Source organism: Callorhinus ursinus, unplaced genomic scaffold (genome assembly GCF_003265705.2).
Source record: "Callorhinus ursinus isolate GAN/ISIS: 27379988/994484 unplaced genomic scaffold, GSC_fseal_2.0 scaffold6, whole genome shotgun sequence".
Lineage (NCBI taxonomy): Eukaryota > Metazoa > Chordata > Mammalia > Carnivora > Otariidae > Callorhinus > Callorhinus ursinus.
The window spans coordinates 51,629,578-51,654,480 of record NW_027397068.1 but is presented as its reverse complement, the minus strand read 5'-3'; the positions used below and the strand labels follow the sequence as shown (position 1 = coordinate 51,654,480).

Below are 24,903 nucleotides of genomic sequence, written 5' to 3'. Positions count from 1 at the left end.
TGTGTGTGTGTGTGTGTGTGTGTGTGTGTGTGTGTGTGTGTGTGTATCACTTCTTCTTTATCCATTCATCTGTCGATGGACATCTTAGCTCTTTCCATACTTTGACTGTTGTGGACATTGCTGCTATGAATATCAGGGTGCACATATCCCTTCGGATAACTACATTTGTATCTTTGGGGTAAATACCCAGTAGTGCAATTGCTGGATCGTAGGGCAGCTCTATTTTCAACTTTTTGAGGAACCTCCATACTGTTTTCCAGAGTGGCTGCACCAGCTCGCATTCCCACCAACAGTGTAGGAGGGTTCCCCTTTCTCCGCAACCTTGCCAACATCTGTCGTTTTCTGACTTGTTAATTTCAGCCATTCTGATTGGTGTGAGGTGGTATCTTGAGGTTTTGATTTGGATTTCCCTGATGCCGAGCGATGTTGACTTTTTCCTGTGTCTGTTGGCCATTTGTATGTCTTTTTTGGAAAAATGTCTGTTCATGTCTTCTGCCCATTTCTTGATTGGATTATTTGTTCTTTGGGTGTTGAATTTGATCAGTTCTTTAGATTTTGGACACTAGCCCTTTATCTGGTATGTCATTTGCAAATATCTTCTCCCATTCTGTCGGTTGTCTTTTGGTTTTGTTGACTGTTTCCTTTGCTGTGCAAAAGCTTTTTATCTTGAGGAAGTCCCAATAGTTCATTTTTGCCCTTGCTTCCCTTGCCTTTGGTGATGTTTCTAGGAAGAAGTTGCTGTGGCTGAGGTTGAAGAGGTTGCTACCTGTATTCTCCTTTAGGATTTTGATGGACTCCTGGCTCACATTGAGGTCTTTCATCCATTTGGAGTCAATTTTTGTGTGTGATGTAAGGAAATGGTCCAGTTTCATTCTTCTGCATGTGGTTGTCCAATTTTCCCAACACCCTTTGTTGAAGAGACTGTCTTTTTTCCATTGGACATTCTTTCCTGCTTTGTTGAAGATTAGTTGACCATAGAGTTGAGGATCCATTTCTGGGCTCTCGATTCTGTTCCATTGATCTATGTGTCTGTTTTTGTGCCCGTACCATACTGTCTTGATGATGACAGCTTTGTAATAGAGCTTGAAGTCCGGACTTGTGATGCCGCCAGCGTTGCTCTTCTTTTTCAACATTCCTCTGGCTATTCGGGGTCTTTTCTGGTTCCATACAAATTTTAGGATTATTTGTTCCATTTCTTTGGAAAAAGATGATGGTATTTTGATAGGGATTGCTTTAAATGTGTAGATTGCTCTAGGTAGCATTGACATCTTCACAATGTTTGTTCTTCCAAACCATGAGCATGGAACGTTTTTCCATTTCTTTGTGTCTTCCTCTATTTCTTTCATGAGTTTTCTATAGTTTTCTGAGTACAGATTCTTTGCCTCTTTGGTTAGATTTATTCCTAGGCATCTTATGGTTTTGGGTGTAATTGTAAATGGGATCAACTCCTTAATTTCTTTTTTCTGTCTTGTTGTTTGTGTATAGGAATGCCACTGATTTCTGTGCATTGATTTTATATCCTGCCACTCTACTGAATTCCTGTATGAGTTCTAGCAGTTTTGGGGTGGAGTTTTTTGGGTTTTCCACTTAGAGTATCATATCATCTGCAAAGAATAAGAGTTTGACTTCTTCTTTGCCTATTTGGATGCCTTTGATTTCTTTTTGTTGTCTGATTGCTGTGGCTAGGACTTCTAATACTATGTTGAATAGCAGTGGTGATAGTGAACATCCCTGCCACGTTCCTGACCTTAGGGGGAAAGCTCTCAGTTTTTCCCCATTGAGAATGATATTCGCTGTGGGTTTTTCATAGATGGCTTTTATGATACTGAGGTATGTATCCTCTATCCCTATACTCTGAAGAGTTTTGATCAAGAAAGCATGCTGTACTTTGTCAAATGCTTTTTCTGCACTCTTGAGAGGGTCATATGGTTCTTGTTCTTTCTTTTATTAATGTATTGTATTATGTATGTATTAATGTATGTATTGATGTATTGATTGATTTGTGGATGTTGAACCAACCTTGCAGCCCAGGAATAAATCCCACTTGATCTTGGTGAATAATCCTTTTAATGTTCTGTTGGATCCTATTGGCTAGTATTTTGGTGAGAATTTTTGCATCCATGCTCATCAGGGATATTGGTCTGAAATTCTCCTTTTTGATGGAGTCTTTGTCTGGTTTTGGGATCAAGGTAATGGTGGCCTCATAAAACGAGTTTGGAAGTTTCCCTTCCATTTCTATTTTTTGGAACAGTTTCAGAAGAATAGGTATTAATTCTTCTTGAAATGTTTGGTAGAATTCCCCTGGGAAGCCATCTGGCCCTGGCCTTTTGTTTCTTGGGAGATTTTTGATGACTGCTTCAATTTCCTTAGTGGTTATAGGTCTGTTCAGGTTTCCTATTTCTCCCTGGTTCAGTTTTGGTAGTTGATACATCTCTAGGAATGCATCCATTTCTTCCAGGTTATCTAATTTGCTGGCATAGAGTTGCTCATAATATGTTCTTATTGTTTGTGTTTCTTTGGTGTTGGTCGTGATCACTCCTCTTTTCATTCATGATTTTGTTGATTTGGTTCCTTTCTCTTTTCTTTTTGATAAGTCTGGCCAGGGGTTTATCAATCTTGTTAATTCTTTCAAAGAACCAGCTCCTAGTTTCGTTGATCTGTTCTCCTGTTCTTTTGGTTTCTATTTCATTGATTTCTGCTCTGATCTTTATTATTTCTCTTCTCCTGCTGGGTTTAGGCTTTATTTGCTGTTCTTTCTCCAGCTCCTTTAGGTGTAGGTTGTGTATTTGAGACCTTTCTTGTTTCTTGAGAAAGGCTTGAATTGCTATATACTTTCCTCTTAGGACTGCATTTGCTGCGCCCAAAAGATTTTGAACAGTTGTGTTTTCATTTTCATTGGTTTCCATGAATTTTTTTAATTCTTCTCTAATTTCCTCTTGACCTATTCATTCTTTAGTAGGATGCTCTTTAGCCTCCATGTATTTGAGTTCTTTCTGACTTTCCTCTTGTGATTGAGTTCTAGTTTCAAAGCAGTGTGGTCCGAAAATACGCAGGGAATGATCCCAATCTTTTGGTAGCAGTTGAGACCTGAGTTGTGACCTAGGATGTGATCTATTCTGGAGAATGTTCCATGGGCACTAGAGAAGAATGTGTATTCTGTTGGTTTGGGATAGAATGTTCTGAATATATCTTTGAAGTTCATTTGGTCCAATGTGTCATTTAAAGTCTTTATTTCCTTGTTGATCTTTTGCTTAGATGATAGGTCCATTTCAGTGGGGGGGGGTGTTAAAGTCCCCTACTATTATTGTATTGTTGTCGATGTGTTTGTTTGCTTTTGTTGTTAATTACCTTATATAATTGGTTGCTCCCATGTCAGGGGCATAGATATTTACAATTGTTAGATCTTCTCTTTGGATAGACCCTTTAAGTATGATATAGTGTCCTTCCTCATCTCTTATTATAGTCCTTGGTTTAAAATCTAATTTGTCTGATATAAGAATTGCCACTCCAGCTTTCTTTTGGTGTCCATTAGCATGCTAAATGGTTTTCTACCCCTTCACTTTCAGTCTGGAAGTGTCTGGGTCTAAAATGAGTCTCTTGCAGACAGCATATCGATGGGTCTTGTTTTTTTATCCAGTCTGATACCCTGTGTCTTTTGGGGCATTTAGCCCATTTACATTCAGGGTAACTATTGAAAGATATGAATTTAGTGCCATTATATTGCCTGTAGGGTGACTGTTACTGTATATTGTCTGTCTTCCTTTCTGGTCTATATCACTTTTAGGCTCTCTCTTTGTTTAGAGGACCCCTTTCAACATTTCCTGTAGGGCTGGTTTCGTGTTTGCAAATTCCTTTAGTTTTGTTTGTCCTGAAAGCTTTTTATCTCTCCTTTTATTTTCAATGACAACCTAGCTGGACATAGTATTCTTGGCAGCATATTTTTCTCATTTAGTGCTCTGAATATATGATGCCAGTCGTTTCTGACCTGCCATGTCTCTGTGGATAGGTCTCTTGTCAATCTAATATTTCTACCATTGTAGGTTACAGATCTCTTGTCCCGAGCTGCTTTCAGGATTTTCTCTTTGTCTCTGAGACTCGTAAGTTTTACTATTAGATGTCAGGGTGTTGACCTATTTTTATTGATTTTGAGGGGGGCTCTCTGTGCCTTCTGGATTTTGATGCCTGTTTCCTTCCCCAAATTAGGGTAGTTCTCTGCTATAATTTGCTCCAATATACCTTCTGCCCCTCTCTCTCTTTCTTCTTCTTCTGGGATCCCAATTATTCTAATATTGTTTTGTGTTATGGTATCACTTATCTCTTGAAGTCTGCCCTCATGAGCCAGTAGTTGTTTATCTCTTTCTCAGCTTCTTTATTTTCCATCATTTCATCTTCTATATCACTAATTCTCTCTTCTGCTCATTTATCCTAGCAGCTAGAGCCTCCATTTTTGATTGCACCTCATTAATAGCCTTTTTGATTTCAACTCAGTTAGATTTTAGTTCTTTTATTTCTCCAGAAAGGGTTTCTCTGATCTCTTCCATGCTTTTTTCAAGGCCAGCTAGTACCTTCATAATCGTCATTCTGAACTCTAGTTCCGACATCTTACTAATGTCCATATTGATTAGGTCCCTGGCGGTCGGTACTGCCTCTTGTTCTTTTTTTTGAGGTGATTTTTGCCTTCTGTCATTTTGTCCATTGGAGAATAGATGAATGAGAGAACAAAATGGTAACAGGGTAACAGCGACCCCAGAAAAATATACACTAAACAAATCAGAAGAGACCTGAAACCAGGGAAAAGAAAGGGAAAGAAAGAAAAAGATTAAAAAAAAAAAAAAAGAATATGATCAAATATGGTCAGGCTAGTGAATCAGTCAGTGCCACACACTAGATTTCAAGCGTATTTTGGTCTGTTAGAAGAAACTGCCTCCCAAAATTTTAAAGAAAGGAAAGCTTATATCTGTACAAAAATAAGGGTTAATATGATGAAGGGCTAGAATATGATTATAAAGATGAAAACTATAAAAGATTTTATAAAAGGAATTGATAAGTTGGTTGAAAAAAGAAAGAAGAAAAATTTTTAAAAAAAGGCAGAGAATGTGATCAGGCAGGAGACTAGAACAAAGCCATACACTAGAGATTTAGGGTATATTTTGGTCTGTTAGAAGAAACTGTATCCCAAAATTTGAAAGAGAGAACTTATATATATATCAAAAATAAGGTTAACTACTATGAAGGGATAGATTATGACTCTAAAAATGAAAAATAAAAAAGATTTTTAAAAAGGGGATTGATAAGATGTTGGCTGAAAAAGGGAAAAAGAAAAATTCAAAAAAAATTTTTAAAAATTAATTTTTAAAGTCTAAAGAATCACGGGGAAAAAGCCATGAATTCTCTGTGCAGTATTCCCCTAGCGCTGGAGTTCTGCGGTCTCATTGATGCGTAAACTTGGTCTTGGCTTGCTGGCTGTTCTTGCTGATCTTCTGGGGGAGAGGCCTGTTGCTGTGGTTCCCAAATGTCTTTGCCGGAGGGGGAATTGCCCCGCCCTTGCCAGGGCCGGGCTAAGTAATCTGCTCAGGTTTGCTCTCGGAAGCTTTTGTTCCCTGCAGGCTTTCCGTACAGCTTTGGAGGATGAGAGTGAAAGTAGCGGCCTCCCAATCTCCGCCCCGGAGGAGCTGAGAACTCAGGGCCCCGCTCCTCAGTGAGCCCCAGAGAAAAGCAGTCAGTCACTCCCGTCTCCCCGGTCTCCAGCCGCTCTCTGTGCTCACCCAGCCTGTGACCGAGCATTTCTATCTGTGGCACACGACCCCATTTGGAGTCTCCAAACCCAGCAGATTCCCCCCTCCCCCAGGGCAGGAAGGGGAGTCTCCCCGATCTGCTGCTTGTTGGGTCCCTGCTTCCAGAAAGTGGTCGCTTTTCTCTTCAGAGAGTTGCTGCTATTCTTTTCTTCGATCTCCCGTTGAGTTCCTAGGTGTTCAGAATGGTTTGATCCCTATCTAGCTAAATTCCTGGGACCAGATGAAATTTAGGTCTCCTATTCCTCTGCCATCTTGTTCCTTCCCCTCAAAGTTACTCCAATTTTAAGTGTAGGTAATTTGTATTTCAAGATGGTTTGAACCTGAAATACACATTTCTATTTTCTACTTCGTCATCTCTCTATAAGCAAAGGGAAGTGGAGAAACCTCTCAGTTTAAGCAAGATGGGGATTAGCATTGGAACAGCAGGGCATGACCAACGCCAATGACTGATGATGTGCAATTGTTTTTATGATCTTTAACTTTCAGATGATCTGTGTACGTGATGTGACTATTCCACCATTTACATCTGTGATTATGTTGTATGATTTATACAGAGCTGTGATTTTTTAAAGAGTAATGTAACTTGTATATCAAGGAACTTTTTCTTTGTCATAGAAATTTGTCCTTAGGTATAATGTTCCTTCAAATTCATTTTAGTAATATTCGTAGATTTAAGAAAGATTGTTGGATTATGACTTTTTGGTTGCTTCTTAAGGTTTTTGGGGGTCGTTGTTTTGTTTTTAGTTTCAAGAGTAGAATTTAGTGATTCATTGCTTACATATAACACCCAGTGTTCATCCCAACAAGTGCCCCCCCTTAATGTCCATCACCCGCTTAGTCCATCCCCTCACCCACCTCCCCTCCAGCAACCCTCAGTTTGCTCTCTATAGTTAAAGAGTCTCTTATGGTTTGCCTCCCTCTCTATTTTTATCCTATTTTTCCTCCTCTTCCCCTATGTTCATCTCTTTTGTTTCTTAAATTCCACATGAGTGAAATCATATGGTATTTGTCTTTCTCTGACTGACTTATTTCACTTAGCATAATACACTCTAGTTCCATCCATATTGTTGCAAATGGCAAGGTTTCGTTCTTTTTGATGGCTGAGTAATATTCCATTGTATTTGTGTGTGTGTGTGTGTGTGTGTGTGTGTGTATTTACATACACATACATAACACACCCCACATCATCTTTATTCATCAGTCAACGGACATTTAGGCTTTTTTCATAATTTGGCTATTTTTGATAGTGCTGCTATAAATATTGGGGTACATGTGCTCCTTCGAATTAGTGTTTTTGTATTCTTTGGATAAGTACCTAGTAGTGCAATTACTGGGTCATAGGGTAGTTCTATTTTTATTTTTATTTTTTTAAAGATTTATTTATTTATTTTGAGAGAGTGAGAATGAGAGAGAGAGAGAGCACATGAGAGGGGGGAGGGCCAGAGGGAGAAGCAGATTCCCCGCTGAGCAGGAAGCCCGATGCGGGACTCGATCCCGGGACTCCAGGATCATGACCTGAGCCGAAGGCAGTCGCTTAACCAACTGAGCCACCCAGGCGCCTGGGTAGTTCTATTTTTAACTTTTTAAGGAACTTGCATACTGTTTTCCAGAGTGGCAGTTGCTTCTTAAGTTTTAACATGACATGTTGTTGTCTACAAAACTACTTTTGATTTCAACTTTTAAGGGTTTATTAAGGACAACTTGGTATCTATCAGAAGTCTTTAAAATCATTATTCCACTTAGCATTTCTACTAAGGAAAAAATTACAAAAACACAAAGACGTGTGTGTAAGAATAAACACTTTAACAGTAAAAATTTTAGGGAGACAAATCTCTTCAGTCAGGAAGAGATTTGGTTATATAAATAAGAGTTCTTATTAAATTTATGGTATTTGTAATACCAAACTATATTAGGCAGACATTAACATGATGAAATACATATGTATGTATTGGCTTGAAGAAATATTCACTATGTGGTATATAAAAATAGTTTGCAAAATAGCATTGGATTTGTAGTAACATACATATATTTAGGAATGCACAGAAAAAGGTTTAGGTATAGTATAAACCATATGTTAATGTTGACCATCTATGGATCTGGATTACAAGTTGTTTTTACTTTGTTATATATTTTTCTTGTTAGTGTTTTTTCACTGAGCATCTGTTGTATCTAAAGACAGATTTAAGTATAAAAGAAGAGGGATGAATGGAGTCCGTATTATTTTTTAAGCTATCTATAAAGATTTGTTAGCTCAGCTTTTGAGAAGCACCAGTAAGGAAAAAGTGATAGTCTCTTTTAGTCTATAAGTATACTTATAGAATACAGGTAGTGTCTGTGGGAGGTTTGTTCCAAATTCCGTGAGTTTTAACATCCAGATGGGATGGAAATATGAAGGAAATCCTCTTGAGAAGCCCAATGACCGCATATATCCAAAGAGAAAATTCCCAACTTCAGAAAGGTGTTGTAAGGAAGGACCCAGATACAAGATCATGAGTTTTTTAAACAATCATTTGAAGTCTGCACTCATACATTAAAACAAAAATTGTTAAGAATTCTATGACTGGTATATTTGTGCCTAGACTATATTTGAGGTAATTAATACTTGGTCTTTGACATGAAGTAAATCTTAATAAATAATTTATTGATAAAAAAGTGGTCAAAAATGGACCCTCACTAACAGGATGAGTTAACTTAAAGGTGAATGAAGTAAGAAATGCTTTTCTTCCTGGTGAAGAAAACACCTTTTAAGTGTACAACTTACGTTTTTAATTTCAATAATATGTTACTAGAAAATATTAAATTTTAGGGTGGCTAGTGTTCTGTGAAGTAATTTTTTATACTTATTTACAGATTCTTGATTTCTTAAGCATGGATGAAATTAGGAATAATTCTGAAGTTCAAAACCAAGAATGTGGCTTTCGGAAAATCGCTTGGGCATTTCTCAAGGTATGTTTTCCACCCATTTGAAACGCTTTAAAAATAATTTTCAAATCTGATTGGCTACATTTTCCCCAAGTCTGTTTGGTTTTATTTAAGGAATTATGATCTAAGATTGCAGTTGTGAAGAATTGTTAATGCAAGCTAAAGTGATACTCAGATTCTTAAATATCTGTTGAGTGTCTAGTGTGTGCCAGATACACTATTTGGTTCTCAGTATGTAGTATTGAAAAGGATACACAAGAACCTGCCATCATTTATTCCACTTAAAAGATACTTATTAGGGGTTCCTGGGTGGCTCAGTCGTTAAGCGTCTGCTTTCGGCTCATGTCATGGTCCTACGGTTCTGGGATGGAGCCCCGCATCAGGCTCCCTGCTCCGCGGGAAGCCTGCTTCTCCCTCTCCCACTCCCCCTGCTGGTATTCCCTCTCACTGTCTCTCTCTCTCTGTCAAATAAATAAATAAAATCTTAAAAAAATAATAATTTATTTAAAAAAAAGATACCTATTAAACCCTTTCTGTGTGCCAGCAGTGGTTCACGTCAGTAAACGAGAAAATAAACTCCTTAACCTTGTTTACTTCATATTTTAACTTTTGTTTAGGAAAGCAAATATAAAACAATTGTTTATACAATTTATCATTTATTGAAATTTTTGTAAATACTGTGTGGAGGTCAGGGAAAGATTTCCTAAGGAAGAGGCGTTGAACCTGAGTATTAGGTAGATGGTAGCAGGGGGGAAGAGAGAGAGTTATGGGTAGATAGAGGGTATCATATTTGCAAAGACATGATGTTGGAAGGAGTGAGATACACTCAAATAACCAAAAGGCCACTGGGATTGGAGGACAGAGACTGAGGGGGGAAATGGTGTCTGAAGAGATTGCTGAGTAGACAGGGTCTTGATCATGCAATGATCTTTGCATTAGTCTTTGAAGCCATTATAACAACAGGAAGTCAAAATAGAATTCTAAAAAACAATGGGAAGCCATTATAGGATTTTAAACAAAAGGGTAGAATAGTCTGATTTAGGTTTTAGAAAGATGACTTTGCTTGGTGGAGAATGAATTAGAGAGGGTGAACATATATATATAGTGGAAGATTATGGTTGAAAATTCTTACAGTAATCTTGGTAGGAAATGATGGTGTCTTTAACTAGAGTGTTTCAGCAGAGATGAAAGATGTGATAGGTTGATTTTTACAAAAGGGAACATTTTAATTTTTTATTTCTGGTATCCTTTATTTCTGGCCTCAGATATAAATGAGTTATAAAAAGTCTTGAATTGGGGCACCTGGGTGGCTCAGATGGTTAAGTGTCTGCCTTCGGCTCAGGTCATGATCGCTGAGATGGAGCCCCACATCAGGCTCCTGGCTCAGCAGGGAGCCTGCTTCTCCCTCTCCCTCTGCCTCTCTCCCTGCTCATGCTCTCTCTCTCCTTCTCTGTATCTCTGTGTCTCAAGTGAATAAATAAAATCTTAAAAAAAAAAGTCTTGAATTAACCTATTTTGTACAATTTATAAAACTTTTCTGTTTGTGTATCCATCCATTCAACAATACTTATTAAGTGTCTATGAAATGCCAGGCACTCTGCCAAATACAGAGCATTCAGAGATAAATTAGACATTGTCCTTGCCCTCCAGTTCAATTTCTGTATAAACACGTTACATGATTATGTGCTATAGAGTGGGTGCTGTGAAAACCCAAGTAAGGCACTTAATTCACATTGGGGTTTAGAGAGATGCTTTAGAAGAGGTGCAGTCTGGGACACCTGCATGGTTCAGTTGGTTAAGCGGCCTCTTCTTGGTTTCATCTCAAGTCATGATCTCAGGGGTCATGAGATCCAGCCCTGTGTGGGACTCTGAGCATGGAGACTGCTTGGGATTTTCTCTCCCCCCCCCCCCTACTCTGCTTCTGCTCGCCTGCACTATCTCTCTGAAAATAAAATAAATAAATCTTAAAAAAAAAAATAGCTGCAGTCTGACTGCTGAAAGGAAGCCAGATTGGCTGTGGGAGGAAGTAATTAGAGTGGACTTAGGAATCCCTTGGTCCAGTATAGCTTCTAAAAATCACCCTTTTGTAACCTGTTATAACTTTTTTGTATCCCCTTCATACTGCTTTTGAGAAAAAAAAAAAAGCAAAAGCCAAAAAAAGATTGCTTTCATATAGCAAATGCTGTCATTTTGTGGTCTTATTAGAAAACACTTTTGTTCCTTTTAAAAATGCTAAGATTTGGGGTGCCTGGGTGGCTCAGTCGTTAAGCATCTGCCTTTGACTCAGGTCATGATCCCAGGGTCCTGGGATGGAGCCCCACATTGGACTCTCTGCTCTGCAGGGAGCCTGCTTCTCCCTCTCCCACTCCCCCTGCTTGTGTTCCCTCTCTTGCTCTGTCTCTCTTTGTCAAATAAAAAAGTAAAATCTTAAAAACAAAACTACAACTAAAAAAAAATGCTAAGATTTGTGAAAAACTGCAATAATAACTACAAACTGCACTTGGAAAACAATGTCTAATAGCATCTTTACCTTTAAGTGTATATAGACTTTTATTTATCCATTTTATGCCATTGGCAGAAATGGCAAATCAGAAATTCTCCCATCTCTACCCCCCTACCCCCGCCACAAAGGGTAAGTATTCTGTCTACTTCCTCTGTTGTAACATTTCTGTATCACCTTCATAGATTGTAAGTTTTCCAAAGTCACTGGTGACTTCTTTTTGGCAAATTTGTTGAACATATTTTAGTCCTTATTTTACCAGATCTCTTTGCATTTGTTATATCACTCTCTTGAAACTCTCTCTTTTTTAATTATTACCAGCTCCCAGCATATTAGTGGCACAGGGGAAGTGTTCAGTGAATGTCTGTTGAGAGAATAAAAAATGTATGGACTAGAAAAAATCTATCTTTGAACATAGCATGGGGGCACCTGGGTGGCTCAGTCGTTAAGCGTCTGCCTTCAGCTCAGGTCATGATCCCAGGGTCCTGGGATGGAGTCCTGCATCAAGCTCCGTGCTCAGCAGGGAACCTACTTCTCCTGCTCCCTCTGCCTCTCCTCTCTGCTTATGCTTTCTCAAATAAATAAATAAATAAAATCTTTAAGAAAGTAGCATGACTCAAAATAAAATTTAAGTGTGTTAATACCTATACCATTGGTTCCAGGAATGTCCTAGATAATTGTAGTTACTGTAGTGATCCAAATAAATCCCAAAGGACCGTACCCAGATATAAATGAGACTTTATCTTAATTTCAGCTAGAGACACTTTTAATTCATTTAGCACATATATATTACTATTATATTATAAAATAATAAAGCTTTATTTAGCCACATTCTACATTATATAATTGTAACCATAATGACAGGATCTTGGCTGATCTTCATCATTTAGTCATGCTAAGCATCATACTTGTGTAAACTAGATTGCCTGGTGAGTATTAAAACAACCTATAGAAAGTATGATTTAGAAGGGGGGAATAATATCTCATAATAATATTCTCTTATGATAAGCTTTAGGCAGATAGAAGTAGGATTTATGAAGGAAGTCTCGAGGGCTTAATATTTAATTACTGAACACTTCTATTACTCTTTTGAAACTGTTCTTTATCCCTGTATATCATAACCTGGATGTTGGTTATGGTTTTGGACTTCCTTTGCAAAATCCTAATTCAGCAACCATTTATCACATGAGATTTGTAGACCCTGTCCAGGAACCTGTAGAATTTATTCAGCAGAAGCAGTACCCTGCTCCATGTGCATCTGTTCAAGTAATCTGCTTACCAAGCGTATTAGGCAGTCCCCCTTGGAAACAGCAGTGGCCTCGGGCCAACAGCTGCTGCAGCAGCCTGTGTTCCCTCCTGCTCCAGCCCTGTGGCACTGTTGTCTGGGATCTCTGCGGCCGTCCTCTGGAACCCTGGTACTTCTCTCAAGCTTTCTGAAACCTTCGCTATTTTTCCTTGCATGACAGGGTTCTGTCCTGTCTGTCATGGGAGTTCTGCCAATTTTAATGTGATCATGGTATAAACAGTAAAATGATTTAAAAATGAAAAAAAAAAACAAAGCTTATGACCTCCATTGACTTTACATCCTTCCTTAGAAGGCTAGGGATGAAATGGGCTACATTTTTGCCAGTTCTGTTTATTGATGCCTCCTTCCTGAACACACTGCAATCTGGATTTTGTTTCAGCTGTGAAAGTATCTCCAAACAAATCATCAGTGACTTCTATTTGCCACCTTAGTGAGTGAACATTTTTCATTTATTCTTTTATCACACCCGTGTGTGTGTTTAATACATCCCTCTCTTGAACCTCTGATGCGTGGGTTTTCTTGACACCATCCTTTCCTACTTTGCCCTGTACCATTCCTTCAGTTTCCTTCATGGTGTTCCACTTACCTCTCTCATATCAGTCCTACTCATGGTTTCAGCTTTATTCCATTTTTCTTAGACCACTTTTCTTGCCTCTGTCTCAGATTTCAGATATTTCAACTTGGATGACCTATAAATATCCCAGACTTTAGCATCCTACCTAAATCCTTTATCCCTTCTGTATCTGCTACTTGAGTTGATAGCATTGCCATCAGCCCAGTCTTCCACATTTAGAGCCTTAGAGTTGCACTGTTCATTTTGGTAGCCACAAATCATGTGTGGCTATTTGAATTCAAATTAATTAATTAAAATTATAATTAAAGATTGAGTTCCACAGTTGCACTAGTCACACTTCAAGTGCTCGATAACCGTATGCAACTAGTGTATCTTGTACTGGGTACCACAAGTATAAAATGCTCGCATCATCACAGAAAATTTTATTGGACAGCACTGCCTTAGAGTCTTTCCTAAATCTTCCCTTCTTTCCCTTTCCAAGTTGATCAGTAACAGCTACTGAATATATTCCCTGCATTCAGTCCTTGTTCTCCTAAGCTGTCACCTTCATGTTCTGCCTCAACTGCTGCAAAAGCCCCCAATTGTCTCCTCCTAATTTGTAGAGGACACAAAGGTTAACATGACATTTTCTACTTAGAGTTATAGTCTAGTGAAAGGGGACCTATTTTGAGTTAATGAGATTTTTATTTTTCTCATAAGCATCTCCATTTATTTAGCTTAAATATAAGTTGTTTTAGGTTTTTTTATTGAATAGCCTTTTTTAAGAAGGTAGACTAAAACATTTTTAAAGGTAATGAATGCCTTGAATGAGTTTATGTTAATTACCTTTTGAAAATGATTTTGACTTTTTAAAAATTAAAACATTAAAATATTACCATTAAAGGAGCGCCTGGGCAGCTCAATCAAACAACAGACTCCTGATTTTGGCTCAGGTCATGATCTCAGGGTCCTGAGATTGAGCCCCATGTTGGGCTCTGCGTTGGGTGTGGATTCTGCTTAAGATTCTCTCTCTGCGCCACCCCCCCACTTGTGCGCACGCATGTGCACTCTGTCTTCCCTCCCCTCTCCTGTGCATGTGCTCTCTCAAAAAAATTTTTAGAAAATGTTCATTAAAAATACTGATACTAAACAAATGGAAAATTTCTTTCTATGTTTAAATATTATGCATTTTAACTTTATCACTGTTGTTTCAAATAAAGGTGTCTTGATTACCTCCTTTGTGCCAAGTAACATCTGACACAGTAATGTAAATGCTTTACCAACAGCCTGAACTTGTACAGGCCAAGCAGCTATCAGGAAAATATTTAAAAAGTAATTTGGGTTACCTTTTGTCAAAAGGATCTGGAATTGTGTTTAACCAACTGTGTCAGTGTTCTTTGCTTTATATATCTTAGGAATTTCAGCATGCCATATTAATCTTTTTAAAATGAGTTTTTGACTATGTACTGTTGCTTTACTGGATGTATTTATTTTCAGTGAAAATAACATTTTTTTGGAATTCTTATTTTAAGCTTCTCGGAGCCAATGGAAATGTAAACATCAATTCAAAACTTCGTTTGCAGCTGTATTACCCACCTACTAAGCCCCGATCCCAATTAAATGTTGTTGAGGTTTTTGAATGGTGGTCAAAATATCCAAGAAATCGTTATCCATCAACATTATACGTAACTGTAAGAGGATTGAAAGTTCCAGAATGTGTAAGTTAATAGCACATTCTCTGTTACTGAAATTAAATGGTGACGTTTTTCATTTCTAAAAAGATAAGGTCTCTAAATTATTTTAATAGTTTCTAGGATATAAAAGTACTTTCAACAATTATGTATTAGGCCTATACTAGCTAATATGTAAAAGATACTTAAGTGAATATTAATTACTAAATATAAGTTTTGGTGTTAGGAGAATTTTTTAAAAATATTATTGGCTTTTAAAAATTAAAGATTAAAGAATGATGTAAAGTAAGTGTTGACAAATATTTTCCGTAAAGCCCAAGAGTAGTTAATATTTTAGGCTTTGTAGACCATACAGTTTTTGTTGCAACTACTCAGCTTTGCCTTTGTAGCGAGAATGTGGCTACATAGATGTATGTAGGCAATGCTAAACAGATGAGTGTGGATGTGTTCCAATAAAACTTTACTGGGAAAAACAGCAAGCTACATTTGGCCCAGGCATTTGCAGTACTATGATTTACAGGCACACTTTCCACAATATTATTCAAATAATCAGTAAATAATGTTTCTACTACTGTTTTCCACAGATTAACACTGTGAATGATTTTAGCAAAGAATTGGTTCTTAAACGAAACTTTTGTTTTAGACAATAAGATATTTCAGGACAGTTGCATATTCTGTAAGTGATGTTATTAGTGTGACTACAGCATTGGTTTGCATTAATTTGAATGGAGTTAAATCTCTTTTTAGAAAAGGAAGATTTAAAAACTTTAGGTCTTTATGATACCAGTTTTGTCATATTAAAGCGAGGGATACCATAGTCTATCAGAGCTGTGACATAACATCTGGTAGGTATTAGTGAAGAGGCAGAAACAAAGGGATAGAGTTATTAAAACCATTCCATGTAACCATTGGAGTTCTGTTTTTTCCCTCCCAACTTTTAAGGCTTTTTGGTTATAGACCAAGCACCTTTTATCTTATTTAGAATAATGTACATAAAAGTAGAATGCTTTTCTGGGTTACATTTTGAAAACATTTCCACGTTGTTTGTTTCAGTATTTTAAAAACCCTATATGCTAGAAAAAGGTTAACTTGATATTTACATTTTCTCATCTTCTATACACATTTAGATAAAGCCATCTTACCGTTCTGTGGTGGCTCTTCAGGAGGAAAAAGGTAAACCAGTGCATTGTGAACGACACAATGAGACCAGTTCAGTCGACGCAGAACCTGGACTAGAAGATTCCAAAGAAGTGGTGAAGTGGAAACGACTACCTGGGCAGGTAAAGTGCTTGATTATTCTCAATTCATTTAGAGATACCCTTATTTATTTTAAAGCTCCAACAGCTCTGAGGGTAATTAACTTGCTACTTGAAACTTTCAGATTATCCTTGCTTTTAACCACAGTCTTGTCTTTCCATTAATTTACTTGATAATTAATAGTAGAGTGTGTATCGCATAAAAGCACTATCTTGTGTTCTTTGTTTGGGGACTTGGGTTAGTTTTATCAGTTGGCTGGAGCTGCCAGAAAGAAATACCGCAGACTGGGTGGCTTAAATAACAAGCTTACTCCTTCATAGTTCTGGAGGCTGAAGTCCCAGGGTTAAGGTTTAGCAGGGTTGGTTTACTCTGAGGCCTTTCTCCTTGGCTGGCAGATGGCTGGCAGATGGCTGCCATCTTGCTCCTCTTCAGGGTCTCTTCTCTGTGCCTATAGATCCTTGGTGTCTCTTCCTCTTACAAGGACAGCAAATCTTATTAGATTAGGACACCACCCTAAAAAAACAAAGCTCTTTAAAGATTTTTACCTCCAAATATTGTTACATTCTGAGGTACTGGAGTTAGGGCTTCAACATATGAATTTTGGGGGACACACAATTCAATCTAGGATAGCAATAAAAAAACAGATTTTTGATGTTTTCAGAGGTTAATCTCTTAATGGGTTTTCTTAGTAAAATGGATTTTATTTAAAAATGGATCTTTCTAATGGATTCATGAGATTTTTTTTTCAGTCCCCAGCTTCTTCACAATGAATCACATTTTGATGAAAATAATATACATGTATGGTTTTCTGTCACAAGTTGAGGAGTATTTAAGCTTTTACTAATGTTTTCCTTCCTGGTTAGCATATTTTGCAGTAGCAAGAAGCATTGCTGATAAGAGTTTTGCAAATCTCTTACTTATTTCCACAAAGAGTAGAGTGGCTCATTTTGTACATCTGAGCCATTGCCAGATGCAGTTTATGCAAAATCTTAATTTATCCAAACATTCAGTATATACATAATAATAATAATTTTCTTAGACCTTTTTACATTATTTTGCATCACATATGACCTTTTTGAGGCCAATTTTACAGATATATCTTAAAATCATTTTTAAGTACTTTGAACATAATAACATGTAGAGAATAACACTTAGACTGTGCCCTTGGGGGATCTTCCACATCATTTGGGGAAGAAGGAAGCAGTTACAGTGTTGTTCGCTGTTAGGTATACTGCAGAGAAGCCTTGAGGAAAGACAGGCCTAAAAATAATTCCACAGATTAGCAGTTCTCAAAGTGTGATTTGGGAACTGTTGGAAGTCCTGAGACCCTTTCAGGGTGTCTGCAGAGTCAACTAATTTTTGTAATGAATCATAATGATTCTCATTTCATAATGATTTACTTTGTCTTTTTCACTTTCATTCTCTCAAGTATGCACTAGAGTTTTCCAGAGGCTAAGTGATATGTGATATCACAAGAGAGTGACTGCAGAAGCAATTATGAAAATCTGGCTATCTTTTATTAAGCCAGATATTAAAGAGATTTTCACAAGTGTGGAACAATTCTATTTTATGTAGTTATCTTTCATAAAAAGACTAATGTCTTTATGTTAACATTTAATAGGTTTGCTGTTTTTTTTTTAATGAATTAAGGAATGTTTTTTTAAATTTCTCAGTTGTAATTTCTAATATAAGTATCTATGGTTATATCCACATAAAAGTTTTTTGGGGTCCTCAAAATTCTTTTAAGACTGTAAAGCCATCCTGAAATTAAAACAGTTTGAGAACTGCAGACATGAAGAAGGTGAACTGAAGTTCACCTTCATTCCACAGGTTGGGAAGAAAGGTTCATCCTACAGGTTGATAGACTTTAAAGGTGGCCAAGTTAGGGGTAGGAGAAGAGGGACAGGCAAGGGTATTTCATATGGGGCCAAATTGTAAATACATGAGAATGGACCTGTTGTATTCATCAGGCACTCAAAAATTTGGCTGACTGGAAACCAGTTTGTGTAAGAGATAAAGTGGTATGATTGATTGGGCCCACATTGTGGAGTATCTTTAATGGTAGCCTAATAATTGTGTGGGTTGTGAGAAATAATGGAGCGTCTGGGTAGGAGGGGAGTGTGATAACAGTCGGATTTTAGAACAAGTTAATACTGGCAGTGGCATGTTGGAGATCTTGAGGTAGGATACATCAGGATGAGAGAAACTGACGAGAGAGTAGCTGTAGTTATTAGTAGTGAGATGAAAAGGATCTAACCTTGGGATAATGATAGTAAAAATGAAAAATAAGAGATGAATGCAAGACAAAGATAGGATGAACAAGCACAATTTAATGACTGACAAAATAGTAAAGAAAGGGAAAGAGTCCAAGGTGTTGAGGACCTTTATTATTAAATGTTCATTGAGTGCCTGTTCTGAATACAGTGTCAAACCCTGGGCATATAGAGAAAGTGGTGGTGGCTTCACTGATTTTAGCTGAGGTGGTGAGGCAGAGTTTTTTTGCATGCGCCTCCTGCTCTAGGAGCAGTGGCAAGTGCTTGTAAAAACCTGACTTTTCCTTCAGTTTTTCTCCTCTTTTTCTTTCCCTCTTCCTTTTCTCAGTCATCAGGGTGGAAAATGAAGGGAAAAGATGGGTAGCATGGTGTCCCATACCTTGTTGATATTATATAATAATAATAATAACTGTCTATTGAGTATTTCACCATCCCAGTAGCTGCTTACAAGGTTTCCTGCTAATAATGCTGCTGAATCTTTTTTTTTAAATTTTTATTGTTATGTTAATCACCATACATTACATCATTAGTTCTTGATGTAGTGTTCCATGATTCATTGTTTGTGCATAACACCCAGTGCTCCACACAGAACGTGCCCTCCTTAATACCCATCACCAGGCTAACCCATCCCTCCACCCTCCTCCCCTCTAGAACCCTCAGTTTGTTTTTCAGAGTCCATATATATACACACACGCACACACACGCAATAGTGACAGGTTTAGAGTACCAGATAATGACATTTTCTATTCATATTTTAGGTGAATTAAGTACAGTTAGACATGGACTATAAATTGACTTTATTTTATGGAGACCTGATTCCCTCTTTAGGAAATAAAATAATTTACTATAGCTTTCCATCATTCTGTTTACTTTCCTCTTTCTTTGCATCACAGTAAAGGGACTTAAAAAAAAAAAAAAAAGCTCTACCACTGCAGTAATTGAATTTACAACTAGCCTTCATATTTTAATGTTTCTTTATTTTTGTTAAATATATCTTTTTTAGGCTTGCCGTATCCCAAACAAACACCTCTTCTCACTAAATGCAGGAGAAAGAGGATGTTTTTGTCTTGCTTTCTCTCATAATGGAAGAATATTAGCAACAGCCTGTGCCAGCCGGGATGGATATCCAATTATCTGTGAGTAATAATTCTGTCTGTTTAATGTGATTGAAGTCTATGTGGAAGACATTGTTTGGTTTTTAAAACTCATTGAAATATTAATTTGAGTAACCCCCAGTTTTTTAATAATAATTTTACAGTTTTCTGTAAAATATATGTTCAAAAGGAGAATGAGAATAATCAAATGAAGGATGGTAAGTTTATTTTTAAAACATGTAAGAGGATTTTTGTAAGTATTTTCTATTTTAAATATAGAAATTTAGAAACATGAAGGGATTAATAAATCTCATGAGGCGTTCTAGCCCACTGTGGTCAGTTGATAGCAGTAGTAATTTAAATTATGAAAGCCCTCAAATTCCTTATGCACTAGAACAGTGACAGCTAGCTCAGGAGCACCTAGCGAACCACTCCTCCTTATGGCAGCAAGGCAGCAGGGAGGCCCAAACCCACTTTCAAATTGCCTTTAAAAAAGTAAGAAAACTTAAAAAGAAAAATTTCTGTAGCTTTAAGTGAGCATTATCTGCTCTTCTAGACTGAGGGGCATTAAATACTTGCCCTTATTTCTTGTGTCAGCTTCCTCAGCAGGAAGTAGCCTGCTCCTTGTGGGCATCTGCCCTAAGCGGTATTTTTTTTTTTTAAGATTTTATTTATTTATTTGACAGAGAGACAGCGAGAGAGAGAACACAAGCAGGGGGAGTGGGAGAGGGAGAAGTAGGCTTCCTGCTGAGCAGGGAGCCCGATGCGGGACTCGGTCCTAGGACGCTGGGATCGTGACCCGATCCGAAGACAGACACCCAACAACTGAGCCGCCCAGGCGCACTAGGTGGTATTAAACTTCCCTCAGCCTCACACAGTTTATTTCAGGTGAATTACTCTTTTCAGCAAGGACTCATAATTGGCTTGGTTAGCATATATTAAATAAATATTCCTCCTCATGAAATGATGTTAGCTTTAAAAAACACAAAATTTGTGTAGTTTGATTACAGCCATGCTATTTTAAAAATTCACCAAAACCTATGCATGGAGGAAAAAAGATTCATAGTATTAATAGTGATTTCTTTCTTTTGGCTAGTGAGAGAATTATTTTCATTCTAATTTATATTTTTAGCATTTCAGTGATAAATATGTGTTATTTTATGCTGAAAGAAATCTTGTTCAAAATGCTATATGAATTTAGACATACTTAATACTTAAGTCTCAAAACACAGAGGAAGAATTTTTGGCTTTGGTTTCTAATTGTTGGGCTATGATGTGTCTGCTTGGAATTCATTTAGCTTGTTGGATGTGTAGATTACTGTTTTTCACAAAATCAGGAAATTTTCAGTCTTTGTTTCCTCAGATTGTTCTCCTTTCTGTTTTTTCTCTTCTGAGACTCTCATCATCTCTCTGTACACTTGGTGGTGTCCCACAGGTCCCTGCAGCTTTAATTCAGTTTTCTTCATTCTTTTTCTTTCTGTTCCTCAGATGGCATAATCTCAAATGACCTGTCTTTAAGTTGAGTCTTCTGCCAGTTCAGATCTGTTAGTGAGCCCCTCTAGTGAATTGTTTATTTCCATTATTGTACTTTTTAACTCTAGAATTTTTATTCATTCTTTTTTTTTTTTTTTACTAATTTCTGTGTCTTTACTGATACTATTTTTTGGCGAGAAATTATTCTCACACCTTATTTCTTTAGACATGGTTTCCTTTATATCTTTTAACATATTTGTAAGAGTGGATTTAAAGTCTTTGTCTAGAACAGCATCTTGGTTCCCTTCTGGGCATTCTGTGGACTGCCTGGTTTCCTGTGTACGGCTCTACGTGACTGTTTTGGTTTCTTCATGTCTCTATATTAACGTGTGTGGCAGGTCTGGAAATCGGATTCCTCTCCTTCCCCCTCCTCTGCACCTATCCACCCAGGATTTGTTGTTGCTGAAGTCTCTGCTCACTTAGCTTGGTGGTCAGCTATGGTAGAGATTTTTAAATGCCTTGAGTGAGTAGATCGCCCAGCCTTTACCAAGCAGATCTGTGTGTGTGTTGGGATGTGCTCTTAACACCTCACGGCCGGTAATCTGCAACTCTGCCTTAGCCTGCACTTTCAGGTCAGTGAGAGTGAGAGAGGGCCTCTGGTCTTTTGTTCACATACATATGTCCTGCTAGGTTCCCAGGAATTTGTTGGATCTTTTCAAAGTCCCCTCTGGACATCTCATTCCCAGTTTTTTCCTTTTATGTTTTTTGCTCAGCCTCTCCTTAGCCTTGGTATCACTGCCTCATATAGTTGTGCCACTGATTATTTCAGCATGCACCTTGGGGTTAGGGCTCTTCACACACAGCATGCTCTGAGCCAAGTCAAGTAAACCAAGCCCTGAGAATAGAGCCTTTTAGGGAACTGCCAGACTGTCGTAATAGTGGTAAGTATGGGGGATGGGGCTTTGGGGGAGCTTCTTACGCCTTCTGGCCCATCCCATGGCTGCTAGGCAGCCGGCTTTAAGTTGTGAGGCTGTTGGTTTCTAAAGCTACGAGGGAGCTTGGGAGAGTGGAATGGGAACATGGCAAGTTAAAATACCACAAAGTTCATGTTCTTACCAAGATTAAGCTGTTTTTCTGGAATAAATGCTCCTCAGATTGTTGCAAGCCTTTGTTTAATTTCTAGAGTTCTGAAAAATTAATTTGGATAATTTTTGCAGTGTTCTCATTGCTTTTATCAGGGAGCAGATATTCTTTTTTTTTTTTTTAATAGGAAGGACTTTTATTTTTTTTTCGCCTGGAATTTTCTTTTTTATTATTATTATGTTATGTTAATCACCATACATTACATCATTAGTTTTTGATGTAGTGTTCTGTTATTCATTGTTTGCGTATAACACCCAGTGCTCCCTGCAGAACGTGCCCTCCTCAATACCCATCACCAGGCTAACCCATCCCCCCACCCCCCTGCCCTCTAGAACCCTCGGTTTGTTTTTCAGAGTGCATCGTCTCTCATGGTTCATCTCCCCCTCCGATTCCCCCCCTTCATTCTTCCCCTCCTATCTTCTTTTTTTTTTTTTTTTAACATATAATGTATTATTTGTTTCAGAGGTACGGATCTGTGGGAGCAGATATTCTGAAGTCCTTCTTTGCTATTCCATAAGTACTTCTGTACTGCTTAGTATTTTAAAGGGCATTCGGTTTTACCACTAGGTGGAAGTAGAGACTTGCAGACTTTGTTGTTCTGAATTAAGTCACTATCTTAGAAGATTTCATTGTGAACCTAACTTATAGCAATACTGCAGTGCCTTGTTTATCAGATTGGGTCTCTGTTAATTCTCATATCATTTTAGCATTAGAATTTTTTTCTAACAAGGGGTGCCTGAGGGGCTCAGCTGCATCTTCATGATCAGGTCATGATCCCAGGGTCCTGACTGCACTGGGCTCCCTGCTCAGCAGGGAGTCTGCTTCTCCCTCTCCCTTTGCCCTTTCCTCCAGCTGGCGCTCACTCTCGCTCTCTCAAGTAAATAAATAATATCTTTTTTTTTAAATTCTTTTCTAACAGCACAGTTTAAATTTCTTCTTTAAATAGTTAAAATTTTGGTTGGAATTTAATTGATTTTCGGGTAAAGTAATATCTTATTCATGAAAGCCCAAATTATAGAATCTTTGAAGTGAATTGCAATTTAAATCCTATTTATTGGGGCACCTGGGTGGCTCAGACGGTTAAGCGTCTGCCTTTGGTTCAGGTCATGATCCCAGGGTCCTGGGATCGAGCCCTGCGTTGGGCTCCCTGCTCAGCGGAAAGTCTGCTTCTCCCTCTCCCTCTGCCTGCCGCTCCCCGCTTGTGCTCTCTCTCACTAGCTCTCTCTCCCTGTCAAATAAATAAATAAAATCTTTAAAAAAATAAAATAAATGTTATTTGTTACTTGATTAATAAATTGATTGTCAAAGATTATTAGGAAAATTGCTTTGAAGAGATGAGAGTAATTGTAGCATATTATAAAATTTGATAATAGTGTGAATTCTTGTGTCTGAAGGAAATGAAAAACTATTTTTAAATAGACTTTGAGATTTTTTTTATGCTGAAAATAATCTTTGGTGATAATATTCTTAGAGACTGTGTGCAAATTATTTTAAGCTATATATTTGTATATTACTGGATTAAGGACTCTGGCTGGAAACCTACTAATTTTTTAATATTTTCTTTAGTATACGAAATTCCTTCTGGGCGTTTCATGAGAGAATTGTGTGGCCACCTCAATATCATTTATGATCTTTGCTGGTCAGATGATGATCGCTGTATCCTTACCGCATCATCTGATGGCACTGCCAGGTTAGTATACTCGAGAAGTACTTACTGTGTATGTTGTTTGCCATCAAGGAAAGCAAAGAGACTATAGAGTGATATAACTCTTCTTATGCTTCAGTAATATTTTCCTTATCAAGGGACTGTCATAGAGATGCATCATACAGACTGATTAGATCAGTAGTAGTGGGAAAACTTTTTCCTAAAGATGTTTTTATTAAATATATTTTATTTATGTAATACGTAAAGCTTCTAGTTCTCAGTGTCCTTAAATGATCATTATGTACACTGATTAATACTGTACACTGTTTGACATAGGTAAACAGTTGATATTTTTTCCTAGAATATAAGCTTTTAATGGTAGGACTTCTGTCTTCTCTGTTAGCTGTGGGCAGGGGCCAGGCCTCAGTGATGCACAGTGCATCATAGACCACAAGGAACAGAAACCTTGCCTAAGACGAAATGGCATAAGGGGAAGAATAACTTAATTTATATGGAAAATTTTTTGAGCATTCTCAGACCCCAAAAATAACCCCTCTTGGAGTTTTCTGATACCTTGGGAACATCTTGCTCTAAGGGATGCACAAAATAAATTGAGATAAAGTACAGATGTTGGTAGACAGAATTCAGAGCTGTGGCAGCTTGACGTGGAGCTGCTGGGTATAGTGCCCCCCGCCCTGCTGCTGGGGCTGCACGCTCCCTCTGTAAGGGCTCATGGCAGAACAAGTGCTGAACTCAATTTTTGCCTTTCTCCTTTTCTCATTAAAGCAAAAATCCTCTTCAGATTTCTTCTGGTTAGTGAAAACAGGTACTGACGTAGGTCTTAGGTAAATGCTAAGTGGTGTAATGCAGACTTTGAAAAGCAGGGAGTACTACCTACCTGTTAAGTGAATATGTACCTTATGTTTTAAGAGTTTTATAGATTGTCAGTATTTGCATTTTTCAGAATGTCAGTTATAAAATAATTTAACCCTTTCCAACTTAGTAAGTATCATAATAAAATTTTTTAAAGCTACTTTGTAAAATTTCCTTGATACTGTTTTAGCTGCTTGTTCTACCTTGAGTGCATTCTAAATGTATTATTAGGCAGTTTTTCAAGATGCTTTATGTTATATATGTATTATATATGTCATTTAATTTCATTCCAACAAATGTAGGTGGATACACATAAATCTTTTTTGATCTCTGTACACCAGGAAGCTGATATTTAGAGCAGTTTGGGATGTCCTCTTA

General features: G+C 37.6%; 1 protein-coding gene across 12 annotated transcripts in view; it reads left to right on the top strand.

The window, feature by feature from the left end:
• Positions 1–24,903, top strand: part of AHI1 (Abelson helper integration site 1) — a 220,893-nt gene that overhangs the window by 36,753 nt on the left and 159,237 nt on the right. For all 12 annotated transcript variants that reach the window (XR_012378584.1, XR_012378585.1, XR_012378587.1 and 9 more), the window contains 5 exons: positions 8,646–8,741; positions 14,609–14,794; positions 15,895–16,047; positions 19,301–19,433; positions 23,574–23,697. Coding sequence is in view for 7 of the 12 variants with exons in the window: in XM_073893965.1 (XP_073750066.1) it covers positions 8,646–8,741; positions 14,609–14,794; positions 15,895–16,047; positions 19,301–19,433; positions 23,574–23,697 (692 nt within the window). In the remaining 5 variants the exon portion in view is untranslated. The remainder of the gene's footprint in view (positions 1–8,645; positions 8,742–14,608; positions 14,795–15,894; positions 16,048–19,300; positions 19,434–23,573; positions 23,698–24,903) is intronic.